We start from the raw sequence: 19,789 nt of genomic DNA, 5'->3' as shown, positions 1-19,789 counted from the left end.
TTTGATTTGTTCCCAAGGATGGATAAACTCACATTGGTGATCATGCAAATTATTAGCTTGGCAAGAGGAAATTTCCCTTAGTCAATCTTTGGGTAAAGTAAAAATTATTCTGAGATGTCTAGAAGCGGATCGCCAGTCAGAAGGAGAGAAGAAAAAATTGCATAAAATTTAAGACAATATATTTGATAAGAATTAGTTTGTGTCTGGAACAAAATATTAATCGAGTTGCACAAGTATTTATTTTCTGTCCTCTCCCTGTCCTACTTAAAAGAAATTCAGTTATCAGTGCAAGTTGGAGCTTGCTCCAAAGGAGGCCAAATGTACCCTTCCTTGTCTTGATGTTTGTGGAATAGATTAGATTTCCCCACGTTCACTGAGACTAAGTACACTATTTTCCACTTGGAAGCATATGATAAAAATGATAAATATACAAATAAATGTTTATTCATTTTCTAGGGTTCAAGAATTACTGTGAGCGGTATGACACAGGTATGAAAAGAGTTTTATCGTCTTTTGGACCTGTTCCTGAATTTTCTGGTGAAGTTATGGAGAAAATTAATAAGGTAGGTGGAAAGTCCTTTGGATTTTGTGATTAAGGAATGTTGTTTTTGAAAGATCATACCACTAGCTGGTAGAATTGGGTTCTACAGGGCCATTTAGGTTTTTACATTTGAAGTTATGCCAGGGCAGAAGCTTCACTCGAGTCACAGGGCACCCAGAGTGTATTGCTAGTTTAAAATATCAGCTGTGTGGAGAACTCAATTTTTATACATCATTTCTATTTTTGCTGCCTTGACTGCATTGTTGTAGTAACTTGTTTTTGTTGTTAACGCCTCCTTTTGAAGCTTTCTTTCTCAGGCCCTTTTGTAAATGGAAACTAAACTGTTTTTACGAGAATTATGTTATAACCCAGGACACAAACTAATACTGGGAAATACAATCTGCTCCATACTTGGGCATGGGATTTATCCAAAATTACTAAGTAGGTGTTGGTGCATTTAACATTATTTTTTTTCTATAATCATCTGTATAAAAATTCAGAAGTATTTTCCAGTGGGTCCAGTTTGAAATCAAAATTAGCGTGCATGTAACGTGGAATTTTCCTTCATCAATCTTTTCAATTAGAAAACAATACTCTGAGGAAGTAATGACATAATTCTATTTTCAAGTCATTTTGGTATTCCTTGTAGACATTCTTCTGAGCAGGAATAGTATTGAATTAAGAGCAGGTAACTTACTTTTCTGCTACGTTGAATGTTGATGCATGTGTGAGGGAGATAATACTTTTTAAGAAGTAAGAAATGGCTTGGTACAGATGTTAAAGTCAATACCTCCAATGATCAAAAATGTAATTCAGAAGTAAGAGGTCATTTAGTTATCTTAATGTTTTTGCATTAAAATTAACATTTTAAATGGAGGTTTAAGGTATGAATACTTTTTCAATTATCCAGGCAATGTCTGAAAAAACTCCACTGGATCCGGAAAGCCTTAATGCACGAAGACTGCAGAGAGACCATCATCTGATTGCTCTAGCAAAATTGAAATCAGATTGCAAGTGAAATGTATTCCTAAAGATTCTGTCAAGATTGATATCTTGTATTACAGATTATAATGCAGAGCAATATGAGTTGCATTGATATAAAATAACATGTTAATACTCGATTGCTTGCTCATTTAATATTTTATTAAATTTTTGCCCATGCTTGAATACTCAGTGGTCACTTCATTTGATACAGGAGTGGTTCCCTGCTACTGTAGCCTATCACTTCAAGGTTTGATGTGTTGTGCATTCAGAAACGCTCCTCTGTACACTACCATTGTAACATGGTTATTTGGGTTACTGTCGACTTCCTGTCTGCTTGAATAAATCTAGCCATTCTCCTCTGACCTTTTGTTAACAAGGCATTTTCACCCACAGAACTGCCGCTCGTTGGATTTTTAAAAAAATTTTTCCACACCACTCTCTGTAAACTCTAGAGACAGTTGTGCGTGAAAATCCCAGGAGCTCGGCAGTTTCTAAGATGCTCAACCCAGCCCATCTGGCACCAACAATCATTCCATGGTCAAACTCACTTTGATTACACTATTTCCCCATTCTGGTGTTTGGTCTGAACATAACTGAACCTCCTGACCATGTCTGCATGCTTTTATGCATTGAGTTGCTGCCACGTGATTAGATATTTGCATTAATGAGCAGGTGTACAAGTATATCTCATGAAGTGGCCACATATATTTAAATTACTTGTATTAGAATTAATGTATTAATCAGTGCAATCTTGGTTGTCACACTTATTATAATACACTAGTATAAATTAATTTGCTGTAATCTGAATAATTTAGATCATTAAGCTGAATCCAAGTGGCAATACATTTTGTTTGTATTTTTACATAAAGCATATCAATTTATGAAGATAATACCTTTTACATTGGAGGAGATTAGAATGTTGAGCTTGAGGACTAACTCATGACTATTTTTCACAATTTCTCTAAAATTTACATTGTAAAAAATATACCCAGCTATATTTTCTCACCTTTTGTGGATTCAACTGTTGTTCCTTGAGTGAAAATTTTGTGTTACTAAGCAATATAGTGAATAAAAAGTTAAATAATGAATGTCACACAGTTCATATCTAACTCCAATTCTTTGAGAATCACCCTTTTTAATGTAAATATATCACTAAAAGGTGTCTCTGGAATTTGGCCTTGTTTTGTGCATTCTCTAAGATCTTGTTATCCTTGCATTTTCTACAGATATTGCCGCCAGATGGTTCACAAAAAGATATTTGGACAAAGTTCAGTGCCACTCCATTAGGGAAGACAACTAAATGTTCAGTATGCTTTAAGGAAGATTTTAAAAGATGAGCAGGAATTGGGAGAAGCTAGAAGGGGAAATTTCATTGTAGAATCTAGGATGCATAATAATTGGCAATTGCAGATGTACAGTATGAGCTGAAGGTTAAACACTCCACAGATCTTAGATTGTAAAAATGACTGATCTTGATTATATAGAAGACAAGAACTTGATGGTTTTAAATACAGAAAAGTAGATGCCCAAAATATTTCAGAGTGCTGGAGATTTAGATATTAGAATGATGATTACAGTGAAATTAAATCTGGAGGTAAGGGATAGATGAGGGTTTGGAAACAGGTAATGTTACAGATGGAATTATGTGTTTTTTTTTGTGATTATAGAGAAGATGGAGTCATTTTAAAGTCAAGTGCAATACAGTAATTGTGCAGAATCAGGACTGTTGGCAGAAAATGCTTGATATTAGTATGAAACTTGACCCCATTAAGACATTGTGGCCATCACCACAGCTGTGAAAGTGATTTATTTCCTTGACTGATCTGAGCACATTTATACCTGTTATGTTGTCTTGAAATGGTGTCAGTAGAATTCCACTTCAACTCTTATAGTCCCTGTTGTAGAGTTCCCATAATGGATGAGTTCTGGATCTCGAAGAACGAGACTGCTACTGTTTTCAGTGTTAAGATGATCAGAGTAGGTTCTGTTTCAGACTTGACATTTGCTAAAAATATTGCAGAAAACAGTTACTGTAATCAACGATGTGATAGCATCAGTTTACTGCTGGTGTGTGGATCCAGTAGATTTTCTCCTGATTCCACTGAACTACGTCTGTATTATTGTGACTGGACCTATTTGGCTTTGCTAAATATTCCATTTTACTTCATACGTGACTTATTGGTTGGAGGGGATCACACGGAATATTCCCATGGAGAGGCATTATTGCAAAGTACCCAGCTGCTGTCATACACATGCTGGAGTGGACTAGTTAACAATTGCTAGTTGGTGTTTGTTTAAATCCACACTGCAGTTTCTCTAATCCTTGCACCCCACCCTGTTTAGAAGCGGTTGGTCATTAAGTGGGGAAAAATGTTTATATTCTGCTATTTGATGAATTGAAAGGTGATAACAAGCTTGGGTTGTTGTTTTCCTACTTTAAATAAATCCAAGCCATTTCAATGTTATCAAATAACAGGTACAATGCTCAGTAAAATGGATTCTAATCAAATTTAGAAAATATTTTGGAGCTCAACAGCTGTAAGCAGTGGCTTCAGTGTTACAGAGAGTAAAATTCAGGTGAAAAAGAGCTGGAATTGTAGTAATGCAGGTGTCTGGGATGGTTGTATGAACAGAAATGAAGATTAGGGTTATTGTAGTTTAGTGAGTTTAGGATGTTGGGCAAAAGGGTAGAGGTTTGCAGACAGATGAATTTTTCAACAAGTTGAAATTTACAGAACAGGATCAGTAAGGCCAGTCAGGAGTATGATGGTCCAAAGTTTAAGAGTAACAGAGATAAAGATCAAGATTGGAACATCAGATGAACTGGGGCAGGGACGGAAAATAGGCTAGGAAATCGATAGACTTTGGCATAAAAATGTGGTCAAAGAATCTCGTAGTCAGGCATATGAAGTTTATAAACAGTCTGATTCAGTTTCATCTATTTACAGAGGTATGGTGTAGGTACTGAGTTGTCAGACTGTGCAAAGATGATGGCTTTGGCTGTTGGTCTTCTAATATTTGTATGAAATTGCATGGATGGTTTTGAGAATTGGTGATGTAAAACAGAGTATTGTCAATGTACACGTATAAATAAGAAATTGGAGCGGTCCAAGGCTGGTTCTGTGGGTGATTCCAGATGTGAGGGTACAGGATTGAAAAGAAATGCCATTGCTTGTGATTCATCAGCTATAGTTACAAAAGTAGCTAGGTGAGTGCAGTTGCTCCCCAATAGCAGCGAAGGAGAAATTGTAAATATTTATGGCCAAATGATGCAAGTAGGAAAAGTACAGTATGTTCTCTGCCCAAACCTTGATTTTTCAGTTTTCCCATTGACTGTCATGGAGTCAATTATTGTAAGAAGTGCATAGTGGCTAATATTAGAATAATTGTTGGATCTAACTTTTCACAACAGATCACTGCAGCTGGCAGTTTTGTACTGGAGCACAAGAGTAATTTCAAAAGAGATTAATGTTTGGCCTCTAATGGTTACTGAAAAATTTCCCTTTTGTTCTTGTGCTATACTTTTATCTAGCATATTTGGTCAACTGTTATCTTAATATTTAGGACAGTTATTCTCATCTCTTGCAGAGCTCAGCTTGACAGTGTTTTTCTGATAGAATTCAAAGCATATTGAATCAGAATTGGTTTAATATTACTGGTATATGTCATGAAATTTGCAGCAATACATAATATTTTAAATTATAAATTACAATAACAAATACATATAAGCAATTAAATTAAGTAACTAGTGCAAAAAGAGGAAAAAAAGGTAGTATTCGTGGGTTCACTGTCCATTCTGAAGCTGTTGGCCGAGGGGACGAATGCTGAGTGTCTGTCTTCACCAGCTTGATGGCAGCAATGAGAAGAGGTATGTTGTGGGTTATGGGGGTACTTATGATAGTTCCTACCTCTTGAGGCATTGCCTTTTGAAAGTGTCTTCAATGCTGCGTGGCTACTTCCCATGATGGAGCTGTCTGAGTTTACATCTTTCTGCAGCTTTTTCTGATCCTGTGCAGTGGCCTCTCCATATCAGACAGTGATCCAACCAGTTAAAATGCTCTCCATGGTAGACCTGTAAAAATTTGTGAGAGTCTTTGGTGACATACCAGGTCTCTTGAAATTCCTAATGAAATATAGCTGTTGTTGTGCCTTCTTTGTAATTGCATCAATATATTGCACCTGGGGTAGATCCTCAGAAACTTGAAGCTGCTCACCCTTTCCATTGCTGATCCTTTGTGTTCCCTTGACTTCCCCTTCCTGAAGTCCACCATCAGTTCCTTGGTCTTACTGACGTTGAGTGCAAGGTTGTTGTGACACCTCTCAACCAACTGATCTGCCTCACTCTTCTATGCCTCCTTGTCACCATCTGAAATTCTGCTAACTATTGTTGTGTCACCAGCATATTTATAGATGCTGTTTGAACTGTGCCTAGCCACACAGTCATGGGTGTAGAGAGAGTAGAACAATGGGCTAAGCACACATCGTTGAGGTGCACCAGTATTGATTGTCAGCAAGGAGGAGATGATATTTCCAATCTGCATTGATTGTGGTCTCCCAGTGAGGAAGTCAAGGAGGTAAGCAGATTATTGAATTGGTGTTGCTTGATGTGGATATTACCTGCTTTTGCTATTACTTTATCAACAATTTAAAGGAGAATGAAGTGGTAGTAATTGTCATGTTAAATTTATCCTGCATTGTACAAACGAAACTGAACAGTACAGCACAGGAATGAGCCTTTCAGCCACAATGTTGTGCCAAACTGATTAAGCTAGTGATTAAATACCTAACTAAATGACACACACAAAATGCTGTGGAACGCAGCAGGCCAGACAGCATCCATAGGAAGAAGCACAGTCGACGTTTCAGGCCGAGACCCTTCATCAGGATATAGATTTGAAAGTGGTAGAGATAGAGATTTGAAAGTGGGAGGGGGAGATCCGAAATGATGGGAGAAGACAGGAGGGGGAGGGATGGAGCTAAGAGCTGGAAAGTTGATCGGCAAAAGGAATACAAGGCTGGAGAAGGGAGAGGATTATGGGACGGGAGGCCTAGGGAGAAAGAAAGGGGGAGGGAAGCCCAGAGGAGGATGGAGAGGAGGCAAGGAGTTATTGAGAGGGGGGAGAGAGAGAGAACAAAAGAGAGCTGCTGCTTGTGTTGTTCTGCTAAAGACAATGGACATGTTATTCAGCAAATGATGTATTTCACTGTTCTGATGTACATGTGATAAATGAATCGAAGATACTGGAAATAGGAAACAGAAACAACGGGGCATGGTAGATTGAGGCAAGAGTTAGTGTGGGGATGATTTGTATAGGCCCTCCATTCAAATGAGTTAATGGGGCAGTTGGAGAATAAAATTACTGACAAAGTGCAATATATTGCAAATAGTGGGGCTGTGGAGTATGCCAAAAAGATCAGGATGTGGTAATGGAGGAAGAAAATACTGAGTCAGATGAATGTTGAGTTTGGAAGGCTGTAACTTGTCATACAGATGTTGGATTGCCTTCCCTCAAGCTCACATATGGCTGGACTATAACTCTGCAAGAGCCACAGATAGATCAGTCAGAGTGGGAGAGCGCTGGCAACTAGCTCAAAGTCATGCCTGCAGACCGAATGCAGGTGACCTGTAAAATGGTCACTCGACTATGTTTGGTTTCTCCAGTATAGGGGAGATCTCACTGTGAATACTAAAGAAGTACACTACACTCAGTAACCACTTTGTTAGCTACCTATTAGGTACGTTGTCATTTTCTGCTGTAGCCCATCTACTTCAAGGATTTGATGCATTCAGAGATACTGTTCTGCACACCACTGTTATAATACGTGATTATTCGAGTTACTGTTACCTTCCTGTCAGCTTGAACCAGTCTGGCCATTCTCCTCTGACCTTCCTCATTAACAAGGTATTTTCACCCACAGAACTGCCACTCATTGGATTTTTTTTTGTTTTTCGCACCATTCTCTGTAAACTCTAGAGACTGTTGTGTGAAAATCCTAGGAGATCAGCAGTCTGAGATGGTCAAACCAGCCTGCCTAGACCAACAAACATTCCATGGTCAAATTCACTGAGATCACATTTCTTCCCCATTCTGATGTTTCGTCTGAACAACTGATCCTCTTGACCACATCTGCATGTTTTTATGCATTGAGTTGCTACCACATGATTGGCTGATTAGATATTTGCATTAATGAACAGGAGTACCAGTGTACCTAATAAAGTGTCCACTGAATGTATGTAGGAAGAAGTTCAAGTGAATCACTGCTTTACCTGGAGAGTGAGAAGAGAAGGGAAGAGGTGAAAGAACAATTATTGCATTTCCTGCAGCGTGTTCACAATGTGGTCTAATCTACACTGGAGAACTGATTCAATCATCAGCAGACACTTCAGAGCCCGCTTTGAATAAATGCATTTCATCTTTGAATTTGATGGATTATTTTTTAAAAGTATATCTTTGCAAACGCATCTGACTTCCCAATTTATTTTCTCTCCTACCTTTCTATCAGTGTCAAACATGTAAGTATTAAACTTCCTATTCATCTCAGTCACTAATATTAATTATGCATAATGCAGATCCTGAACATTCTTGAGGTAGCACACTTGTTAAGCCATTCATTTTCATGTTGGCGTTTCATCTCTAATCTTTTTTTATCACTTAACCAAACCTCACTTTATCTTAACTGTACGATATGAATCCTGCGAAGCACCTTATGGAATACCCAGTGGAAATCCAGCACACCGTAGTCACTTCTCCCCTTTATCAATCCTGCAAATTACATCCTTGACAAACTCTAAATTTGTTAAATAAAAGCATAACGCTGGATATGCTTGGGTTGGGCAATGAGGAGAGGAATAGTTTCTGTTTTGATTCAATTGCCTTTCAGTAAAACCATGTTGCCTCTTATCACTTGATAGTTTACACAGTGAAATTAGACTAATTGGATTGTAGTTGTCTGTCTTCTCTTCTCCGCTCCCCCACACCAAACTCTTTGAATAGTGGTGCTGCATCTACTGTTTCCATTCTGCTTGGATCTTTCCCTAATTGAGGGAATTTTGGAGAATGTATTCAACAACACCTGCATCTTCTCAGCCATTTCTTAATGCTAGTACAGAGGCCATCTCATCCAGGGCATTTCTAGATCCTTGATCCCATTAGTTTGCTGAGTACTTTTTAATTATGAATAAACTCTTGGGCTTCCATCCGGGCACAGGCATCGACTATAACTGATGTTTTGATGACAAACTCCACCATCTTCATCATGGATGATGAAATGTTGGTTATAATCAATACCTATACCTGGCTGGAAGCCCAAAATGAGTTTATTCATCATGTATGTCGGAGAAACACTAATCCTTTTACTTTTTAATTATTGATATTAATCATTAATATATTAGTAATATTAATATATTATTGATATTAATCATTCCACATTATTGCCTCAGTTAACCACTGCTTTTCATATGCGTTGTCTTTTACAGTGATGTCAAACCATATATCTGATCTCTGCTGTTTCATTATTACCCTTTATTAATCACCTGTGGTGAATTTACAAATTATGCCTATGGGTCAATAGTGTATATGCTTTCATTATGAACTGCTGCACTTGAGTTTGCATTGTCCTATAGTGAGCAACTGGTTCTCTGGCCATAGACTAGCCTGAGTATAGTGGCTTGAATCTCAATTCAGTGCGAGACCTGCATCCAGCTGCAGCTTCTAACACTCTGCGTTACGGAGTTGGAGCTGGAACTGGATGAACTCTGAATCATTCGGGAGGCTGAGGGAGTGACAGATAGGACAGGTAGAAAGGTAGTTATACCCGAGGTGCAGGACACAGGAAACTGGGTGACAGTCAGGAAGGGGAAAGGGGTTAAGGAGCCAGTGCAGAGTGCCCCAGTGGCCATCCCCCTTGACAACAGGATACTGTTGGGGGGTGGGGTGACTAGCAGAGGAAAGTCACAGCGGTCAGATGTTTGACACTGGGTCTGGGTCTGGTTCTGCAACTCAGATGGGAAGGGAGAAGAAGGGAGCTGTGGTAATAGGGAGTCAATTAGTTAGAGGAACAGAAAGAAGGTTATGTGGATGAGAATGAGATTCCCAGATGCCAGGGTCCAGGACATCTTGGATTGAGTCCTCAGCATTCTTAAGTGGGAGGTTGAGCAGGCAAAGGTCATGGTCCATGTAGGTACCAATGACATAGGTAGGAACAGTGATGAGGTTCTGCATAGTGTGTTCAGGGAGATGGGTGCAAAGTTGAAGGACAGGATTTCCAGGGTTGTGCTCTCAGGATTGCTTACCCATGCCACGTGCTAATGAGCCCAGAGATAGGAAGGTTATACAGTTGAACATGTGGATAAGGAGTTGATGCAGGAGGGAGGGCATCAGATTTTTGGATCATCGGGCTCCCTTCCAGGGAAAGTGGGAGCTGTACAGAAAGGATGGTTTGTGCCTGAACTGGAAGGGAACTAATATCTTAGTGGAATGGTTTATTAATGCTGTGGGGGGGGGGGGGTTGAACTGTATTTGCAGGGGATGAGAGCCAGAGTGCTAGAACAGTTAATGGAGAGGTTGTAGAACCGTGGTTAAGACCTCAGACAAAGTCAGGAACCAAAAGTTTGAGCATGGTGCAACTGATATCCTGAGCTGCATATATTTCAATGCAAGAAGTAGCATAGGTAAGGCAGATGTGCTCGGGATGGATCAACAGCTGGAATTATGATATTGTAGCCATTCGTGAGACTCGGTTGCAGGAGGGGCAGGACTGGCAGCTCAATATTCCATTGTTTTAGATGCGACACAGTGGGGGAGATTAAAGGAGGAGGGGTGTTGTTACTACTCAGGGAAAATGTCACAGCAATGCTCAGTCAAGGCAGATGGGAGAACTCATCCAGTGAGGTGTTATGGGTGGAACTGAGGAATAAGAAAGGTATGACCAGATGGGATAGAGTTTGTCAAATGTGTTCAGAAAAGTTTCTGTAATCAATACGTAGATGCCCCAATGACAGAAGTTTGTGTTGCGGAACACTTTGCATCTAGTGATCACAATGCCATTAGTTTCAAAGCAAATATGGAAATTGATGGGTCTGGTCCACCGGTTGAGATTCTAAACTGGAGAAAAGCTAATTTGAACGGTAGCAGAAAGGATCTGGCAAGTGTGGATTGGGACAGGCTATTTTCTGGCAAGTGGGAAGCCTTCAATACAGAAATTTTGAGAGTACAAGACTTGCATGTGCATGTCAGAATAAAAGGTAAAGATAATAGGTGTAGGGAATCTTGATTTTCAAGAGATTTTGTCCCTGGTTAAGGGGGTGGGAAAAGGAGGTACATGGCAAGTATAGGCAGATAGGAACAAATGAGGTGTTTATGGAGCATAAGAAATACAAGAGAACACTTCAGAAAGAAATTGAGGGCTAAAAGAAGGCATGAGGGTGCCTTGGACAAGGTGAAGGACAATCTTGAGGGATTCTACAGATATGTTAAAAGCAAAAGGATTGGAATGGACAAATTTGGTCCTCTGGAAGGTCAGAATGGTAATCCAAGTGTGGAACCAAAAGAAATGGGGAGAGCTTAAATAATTTTTTTTGTATTCACTCAGGAGATTGACCAGAGTTCATAAAAATGAGACAAGACTGCATCAACTTCATGGACCCTGTACAAGTTACAGAGGAGGAGGTGTTGCTGTTCTGAGGCAAATCAGAGTGGGTAACTCCCCAAAGTGTTCCCTTGGACCCTATGGGAGGCAAGTGCAAAAATTGCTGTGGCCTGAGCAAAGAAATTTAAATCATCCTCAGCAACAAGTGAGTTACCAGAGGATTGGAGGATAGCCAATGTTGTTCCACTGTTTAAGAAAGGCTGTAAAAATAAATGAGGAAGTTGTAGGCTGGTAAGCCTGACATTAGTTGTGGGAAAGTTATTGGAACGTATTCTAAAGGACCAGATATATAAGTATTTGGATAGACATGGACTGATTAAGGATGGTCTGCATGGTTTTGTGTGTGGTAGGTCATATCTAATCAATCTTATAGAGTTTTTCGAGGAAGTTAACCAGGAAAGTGGATGAAGATAAGGCAGTGGATGTTGTCCACATGGACCTTAGTAAGGCATTTGACAAGGTCCTGCATGGGAGGTTGGTCAAGATGGTTCAGTCACACTGCATTCAAGATGAGGTAGTAAATTGGATTAGGCATTGGCTTTGTGGGAGAAGCCAGAAAGTGGTAATAGATGATTGCCCCTCTGACAGGAGGCCTGTGACTAGTGGTGTGCCGCAGGGATCGGTGCTGAATCCATTGATGTCATCTATACCAACGATCTGGATGATATTGGTAGTTAACTGGATTAGCAAATTTGTGGATGACACCAAGATTGGGGGTGTAGGTTATAATGGCTTGCAGTGGGATCTGGACCAGCTGGAAAAACAGGCTGAAAAATGGCAAATGAAATTGAATGCAGACAAGTCCATTGATAATGACTGGTGTCACCCAACTTGTAAAGACACTGCCCAGGATAAGGCAATGATAAACCACTTCTGTACAAAAATTTGCCAGGAACAATCACAGTCATGGAAGGATCATGATCGTCCACGTCTTATGACATGACACTTATCAAATGAATGATAGCGAAGACAGTGGCCAGTAATTCTCCTTCTTGGGCAACACATAGAACTGGAGTGTTGTAACTGTCCTTCAGTCCAGAATGTGGTATGTGGGGCACTATTGTTCTGTTGTATGGAAGATGGTGTTGAATCGTCAAGTCATCACATGGGGTAGTACAGCCTACATATCTGGTGTTCTGTTGAAACTGTGGCACGTTACCTAAAATATATCTCTATCGGGACTATTTCTTAGCTTTCTATAAAATGTCAGGTACTTCATCCACTGCCACATCTTTAAGCTTCCTTCTGTGTCTTGCTTGTGCCCAATTTCTCACAAAACTATGTTTTAGTTATTTCATTTTAAATTAATTCCGATTTTTTTTGAATTGCCTTTTATGCAGTTAACTTCACTTCATACAAAGCCTTTTCAATATACTAATTCATTGCGGAAGACTATTACCTCAAAATTTCATGAGTTGAATTGGAAAAGATAAAATATTTGAAAAGTAACAAGTCAAGCAGGATTCTTGAAACATGAAATTAATGTTTCAGGCTAAAGAACTTGCAATTTTTAAGTCCTGATAAAGGGTCTCAACCTGAAATGTAGATTGTACTCTTTTCCATAGATGCTGCCTGGCCTGCTGAGTTCCTCCAGTATTTTGTGTCTGATGCTTGGATTTCCAGCATCCATAGATATTCTCTTGTTTACAGTTTTTAAGAAGTAATTTGTCTGAAGATCAGCTAGTTTTCCTTTTTTAATCATGACCTTAACTTCCAAATGTTCCTAGCAATTTGATGTTAATTGCATCACTTATTACAGTTTTGCTTTTGTTAAAGTAAGTCAGGTGCTGAAGAACGTAATGAACTGTTTGTCTCCTACAATAACTCCTTTCCTCCTCCCAGTGAATCACGGGCTGGTCCTGTTGTCAATCACCTGCACCAGAGCAAGACCTAGAAACAGTGTAATATTTAAACTTCTACCTTCATTTGCAGAGCTAAAGTTTCTCACGCACAACTTTCTATTAGTTATTAAATTGAAATCCTCAGTATTGAATATTATAAAATGACAAAAGATCTATTCATGCAAAGAGTCTCATTTTACAGAATATAAAGCTTGGCCTTGTTTCTTCCTGCTCAAGTAGTAACAAATACCAAACATGAAGAATCAGAATTTTGCGCCAAGTCTCTTTCAAAAAAAATACTTGTAGTCAAATTGTTTAACTCCACATAAAGCCTCTACTGTAAAAAAGGATTCCCATTGGACAGATTTACCATTTTGCTGAATCATTCTTTACCAGAGTGAAATATTACCTTGGAATAACATTTTCAGTATGGAATGTACTTACCAGCTTGTATGAAGTTTGGAGTGGACAAATAGACACACTTTTTTACAAGAGGTTGAGCTGCTAATGCTTCTATCAGCAACTTCAGGTTTTCCTTTGAATATGAATCAGTTTACATGAGCCAAAGGGAATTTAACACTGTAAGACAGAAGATGTTCTCTACATCCCCAACCCTCCCCTGATACAAAAAATATCAAGCTCAGATTTCCATGGTGAATCATGAAACCATGGGGGTGGAGTGTTGCCACAGAATTAAGGATGACATTTAATTATACCAAATAGCTATCTAAAATTACATTGTAGCCTGCATGATATTAAACTGGAGCTTAATCTGATGTGCAGTCAGTGAAATATCAGAAGCATAGTCAGATGATGTTTCTGTCCTGCTTGTAATGCAAAGACTTGGACTGGTAGGCTACAGGCATGAATTCAATAACATGATCATTTAAATTAGGCAATTTAAGGTCAGTGAATTGTCATAACTGTATCCAAATCAAGGAGTTCGCTTAGTTTGATTGCTACTTAAATAACTTTCTAGACCATTTTAGAGGCAATCAATTGTCAATCATGCAAGTCTGGATTTAAACTGGATAAGAATAGATTAATTTTCCATTGCCAAGCTACAGGATTGTCGTGAGATTGAACTAGTGGCAAGATCTATTGGCAAATTAATGGCTGGGCTGAAAGAGATTGAAATGTTTGGGCAAATAAGAGACATCAATATATTCACTAATGTAATTTTACAATGAACTTAGTAGACCAACCAACTTGTCTACCTCCTTGCATTTTGCATAACTATAGAAGAAGACTATTCTAGTTTTGGTCATTGTCCTTTATATTCATAGAAATAGAGTTTCATTATTTGGTTCACTTTCTTTAGTGCTAAATGTAACACGTTACTATTATGCAACAATCTGATACTCGGGACTTTAGCACTACTGGACTGGCAGATTCTCTGGATTATTGTAAGTTTCATACCCTATGCTATTAATATCCCATCACACTTTTAATTCATTTTTGAGATGCTACATAGGAATGTAATAAACTTTCCAGTGAACCCAGTATATTTCAACGGAGTGCAAAAATGCAACTAGTGGGGCACTGTCTACACCATCCCGAGCTACCTGCCAGCCTAGTCATCATATGGGAGCCCAAGCATGGGAGGGTGAACCCTGGGCCCCCTCCCAAGACTATGGTCAACATACTCCTAGAAGATAGCAGCACGGCTAATGTAGATGAACTGAACACACTGATGAGGGAGAGGGAGAAGTGGAGAGTCCGTCATCGTGCCCGATGCCGGCCCCCTAGGCCTGAGTCGCCGTAGTAGTAATACTAGCAGAAAGCGAAGTCCTGGTGAGTTTAAAGAGAGCACAAGAATGGGACTGCTGGGTTTTAAAAGAGGACAGGAACAGGGGATCCAGTAAGTTAAAGAGAAAGCAGAGCCATAATTGAAAGGAAACGTGGCTTTTTGAGCCAGATGCTGAGCCAACAGAATTTATGAATAGTTAAATAGCAGAGTAACCCATGAAAATATATCTAGTTAGTGATCAACTCAGGTTATAAGTCTTTAGAACCTTTGTGCTGCTGGATTTCAATTCTTGTTGCTGCTTGGCATGTTATAGATGAGCATGGAGGTGAAGAAAATACAGAAATAAATAAATCAAGCTCAAATGTAGCTAAATATATAACATATTTGCAGAGGCACTTTAATCAACTGAGCAAGTCATTTTCATTCGAGGTCCCTGTCATCTAATACTCGAGAGAGTTAAGTTTTAGGGTATGCGCCAATTATTTGGGGCTTATTGGTTACAGATGAATCAGGAACTTGCCTACTTTTTGGACATACTTTGAATTTCTGTGACTGATTAAAATGTGCAATTTTCAAGATTTGTGCTGTATTTCTTGATCTGTATCATTGGCCGCATTTTTTTTAAAAACTCTACTCATTCCTTCAAAGGATCTGGGTATCACTGCCAATACACAGTAATTGTCCATCCCAAACTGCTCCTGAGACAGTCAATTTTAGCCATTACTATGACTGCTCTAGAGAATGCTCTATGGCAGGGGTCCCCAACCTTTTTTGCACCGCGGATCGGTTTAATATTGACAATATTCTTGTGGACCTGTCGATGGGGTGTTAATCATGACTGGAATACAGATGATAAGTCAACTATAAGTCACTTATAAGTGGCTAATACACTCAATTTCGTTTCTAAAAGGGTTCATCTAACGAATTTAATATTAAACACACAGTGCATATTTTCCTCCCATGAATATAGTGATAAGTCAATTATAAGTCACGTATAAGTCAATAGCATCATAACATTTTAAGTAATGTTTGGATATTAAACACACAGCGCATATTTTCCCCGTATGAACATATAAAATCATTGTAACACCAATATCGCTGAATCAGTGGGAGCACTGGGCTTGTTTTCCTGCAACAGGACGGTCCCATTGAGGGGTGATGGGAGACAGCGATACTCGAAGGGGGTTCCTTATGTCCAGTCTATTCCGCAATATAGTTTTCGTTGCATTCATTGCAGAAAACCCTGCTTCGCAGAGATATGATGTTGGAAATGGAAGCAACGTTTTCAGTGCTTTCGAGGCTATTCCGGGATATTCAGCCTTGACTTTGATCCAGAATTCTGGCAGAGATGTTATGTCAAACATACTTTTCAGCCCACCGTCATTTGCAAGCTCGAGGAGTTGATCTTCTTCCCACGCTGACATGGATGATTCACCGGAGACATTCACAAATGGGTCAAGGACCCATTCCTTTGCACGTCTTGGGTCATTTGCGTGCATAATGACCTTGCATGCGTTCAAGTTCAACAGGGAGCATGACAGGGAATGAGGAAAGGTGCAGCTGACTCGTATCGTTTCGTATCACCAAATCATATCGTTTCCTCGCAGCCCGGTAGCACATGCTTTGCGGCCTGGTACCAGTCCGCGGCCCGGTGGTTGGGGACTGCTGCTCTATGGTATTTTTGGGTGGGAATTTCCAGGGTTTTGTTACAGTTACTTTTAAGTAAGATATATTATTTCCAAATGCCTCTAGTTCATCCTTATTGGTAGCAGACATGGGAGGTGCTATATTACAGTGCACCTTTACAGAGGTTGCAGAACTGTGGTTGTTTTGTGCTGGGAGAGGATGTTTCCAGCTGGAAGATGGGGTGAAAATGAAGTGGATACTTTGTTGCCTTTATCCAGACAAATCAAAAATATTTCATTTCATTCCCAATTTGTGCCCGGTAAGCAAGGGAAATCTTTTGGGAGTCAGGACGTGAGTCAGTTTTTTCTAGAGTATGCAGATTTTTGACTTGTAAATGTATAACTCTGTAATTGATGCAGTTTAATTTCTCAGCAATGATGACCTTCCTGACATTGGCGACAGTGGATTCCACAGTGCTAGTCTCAATGAATTTAAAGTGAAGTTAGACTCCATCTTACTGAACATAATCTCTGAGTTGCACGTAGTTGTGAAGGGTATTGCTTGTCACATCAGACCAATTCCATTTCTTGCACTGGGCCTGAAGTAGGGTTGTGTCTCAAAGCATTGATTCTCTCTCTAACCCCACAGATCCTGCTCGACCCACTGAGTTCCTCGGGTATTGTTTTTTCTCGCTCTAGATCATGGCAGTCTGTTTCAACTAAATCTATTTCTTCTCAAGTAATGCCATGTAAAAACAAATCATTAATATCATATATTCAGCAGCAAACTTCTATACTTCTGACCTTTATAATTGAAGGATAATCATTGATGAAGCTGCTGAAAGACATTTGGACAAAGGACATTGACTTACTAACTCTTGTGTTATACCCTGAGATTGATGCAACTGCGGAATAGCCAAGATCTATATAAAATACTATAAAGTACTTTACCTGCATTTAAAGTTCATTTTTGTGAACTGATAGAATTTTATACATTAAATTTGGAGCACAATTTTAAACTTGATAATGACTCTGGAACAAAAAGATACTTGTACATCTGAAGACCTGGATTAATATCAAGGAGTATATTTCCCTTTGTTAATAATTTCTTCTGTAAGTGATTCTGGGTCAAGCCATGCAGGCAAAAACTCCAGCTATTGAATGAAAAGCATTGAGAGAGCCCAGGCACTAATATTAAGAGATCCTGACAATGGTACCAGCAATAAAAGATATTAGCACTGTGAGACAGACGTTGTGATGCTAGTACAAATGCTAGATAAAACAGACCCTGATAACAAGTAAAGAAACTTCAGCATTATTTAGAAAAAGACTGATACAGGGAATATCTGTAGCAGTTACTTAATGAAGATCCCATTCGGGAACTTGATAACAGCACCGAGCATTGAGTAGAGGCCCACATATGAAGATGAAAATCTCTGCTGGCCCTGAGGGACATTGCTACTATTTCTAAAGGATAAATAAATTCTCTGACTTATTATCTCAATGTATTGAAGTATTTATTTCAGTATTGTAATTAATACAATAATAAAGCTGATTTTATACATTAGCTTTATTACCACAATTGTGAGGATTATTTAGATTTCATTATCACTAGCTTAAGCTAAAAATATTTTTATATAGCCGAGGGAATTCTCCACAGCTGCCAGAATTTGACGGATTAAACTGTTAATGAAAGTAATATATTGTTTTCTTTCTACTTAAAACTGCAAACCAACTGAAGTTCAAGCCAGGCCATTCATTCTTCATGTAGCTCATTTGACATTCCTTTTCATCTGTGGATGTATCTGTGCTTACTAGTGCTCTCTTGGTCTTTGGATCATCAGTCTATCAGTTTACTGCTTGCAGTTCTGAACACATCTGATTACAAAGTTCAGCAATAGAATAATACCTTAACTATTCACATTATGATTTGTGTGGTAGAGTAAGATGTGTGATTAATGTCCTAAAAACTTGCATAGAAACACAAGATCATAAGACATTGGAGCAGAATTAGGCCATTTGGCCTATCTAGTCTGTTCCACCATTTCATCATGGCTGATCAATTTCCTTCTCAGCCCCATTCTCCTGTTCTTTTCTCTGTAACCTTTCGTGCTCTGACCTGGCCTCCAGAGCTGCCTATGGCAGCTAATTTCACAGATTCACCACCTTCTGGTTAAAGAAATTCCTCCTCATCTCCATTCTAAATGGACATCCCTGTATTCTCAGGTTGTACCCTACAGTCCTTGACTCCTCCACTACAGTAAACATCCACTCTATCTCGACTTTTCAACCTTCACTAGGTTTCACTGAAATTCTCCCTCAGTATTTGAAATTGCAGCGAGTACGGGGCCAGAGCCATCAAATGCTCCTCATTTGATGAGCATTTCAATCCTAGAATCATTTTCATGAACCTCCTTTCAACCCTCTCCAATGTCAATATATCCTTTTTTAGATAAGGCACCCAAAACTGCTCACAATACTCCAAGCGAGACCCCACCAATTCCTTATAAAGCCTCAGCATTACATCCTTGCTTTTATATTCTGGTCCTCTCAAAATGAATGCTAACATTGCATTTGCCTTCCTCGTCACTAACACAACTGGCAAGTTAACCTTCAGGGAATCCTGCACAAGGACTCCCAACTCCCTTTGCACCTCGAATTGTCGAATGTTCTCCCCTTTTAGAAAATAGTCTACACCTTTATTCCTTCTACCAAAATGAATGGTCATACACTTTCTGACATTGTATTCCTTCTGCCATTTCTTTGTCCAGTCTCATAATCTAAGTCCTTCTGCAGCCTCCTGCTTCCTCCATACTACCTGCCCCTCCACCTGTCTTCGTATCATCTGAAAACTTGGCCACAAGCAATCAATTCTGTCATTCCAAATCAATGAAATACAACATAAAAAGAAGCAGTCCCAACACCAACCCCTGTGGAACATGTTACTGGCAGCCAGTCAGAAAAGGTTCCCTTCATTCCCATTCTTTGCTTCTTGCCAATCAGCCAATGCTCCATTCATGCTAGTATCTTTCCTATAATACCATGGGTTCTTGTCTTGCTAAGTAGCCTCATGTGTGGCGCCTTGTCAAAGTCCTTTTGAAAATCCAAGTATACAACATCCATCAATTCTCCTTTGTCTATCCTGCTTGTTATTTCCTCAAAGAATTTCAACAGGTTTGTCAGGCAAGATTTTCCCTTGTGCAATCTGTGCTGACTTGGGCCCATTTTATCATGTGCCTCCAAGTACCCTGAAACCTCTTCCTCAATGGTCAACTCCAACATCTTCCCAACCACTGAGATCTGGCTAACTAGCCTATAACTTCCTTTCTTCTGCCTGCCTCCTTGAAGAGTGAAGTGACATTTACAATTTTCCAGTTTTCTGGAACCATGCCAGAATCTA

The 19,789-nt window shown here is 39.3% G+C and overlaps 1 protein-coding gene and 1 long non-coding RNA gene across 3 annotated transcripts in view; one reads left to right on the top strand and one right to left on the bottom strand.

The window, feature by feature from the left end:
* Nucleotides 1-1,657, top strand: part of cryl1 (crystallin, lambda 1) — a 77,234-nt gene extending 75,577 nt beyond the window's left edge. Inside the window, exons 7-8 of the mRNA XM_063054176.1 lie at nucleotides 457-563; nucleotides 1,452-1,657. Of these exons, the coding sequence (XP_062910246.1) occupies nucleotides 457-563; nucleotides 1,452-1,559 (215 nt within the window). The 3' untranslated portion in view covers nucleotides 1,560-1,657. The remainder of the gene's footprint in view (nucleotides 1-456; nucleotides 564-1,451) is intronic.
* The window catches only part of LOC134349605 (uncharacterized), a 71,624-nt gene extending 57,638 nt beyond the window's left edge, over nucleotides 1-13,986 (bottom strand). For both annotated transcript variants that reach the window (XR_010018725.1, XR_010018726.1), the window contains exons 1-3: nucleotides 13,459-13,986; nucleotides 5,434-5,597; nucleotides 3,365-3,530 (exon numbers count right to left, since the gene is read on the bottom strand). This is a non-coding gene — a long non-coding RNA (uncharacterized LOC134349605). The remainder of the gene's footprint in view (nucleotides 1-3,364; nucleotides 3,531-5,433; nucleotides 5,598-13,458) is intronic.
* Between the last annotated feature and the right edge of the window lie 5,803 nt (nucleotides 13,987-19,789).

This window comes from Mobula hypostoma, chromosome 7 (genome assembly GCF_963921235.1).
Source record: "Mobula hypostoma chromosome 7, sMobHyp1.1, whole genome shotgun sequence".
Classification (NCBI taxonomy): domain Eukaryota; kingdom Metazoa; phylum Chordata; class Chondrichthyes; order Myliobatiformes; family Myliobatidae; genus Mobula; species Mobula hypostoma.
This window is presented reverse-complemented; position numbering and strand designations above follow the sequence as displayed.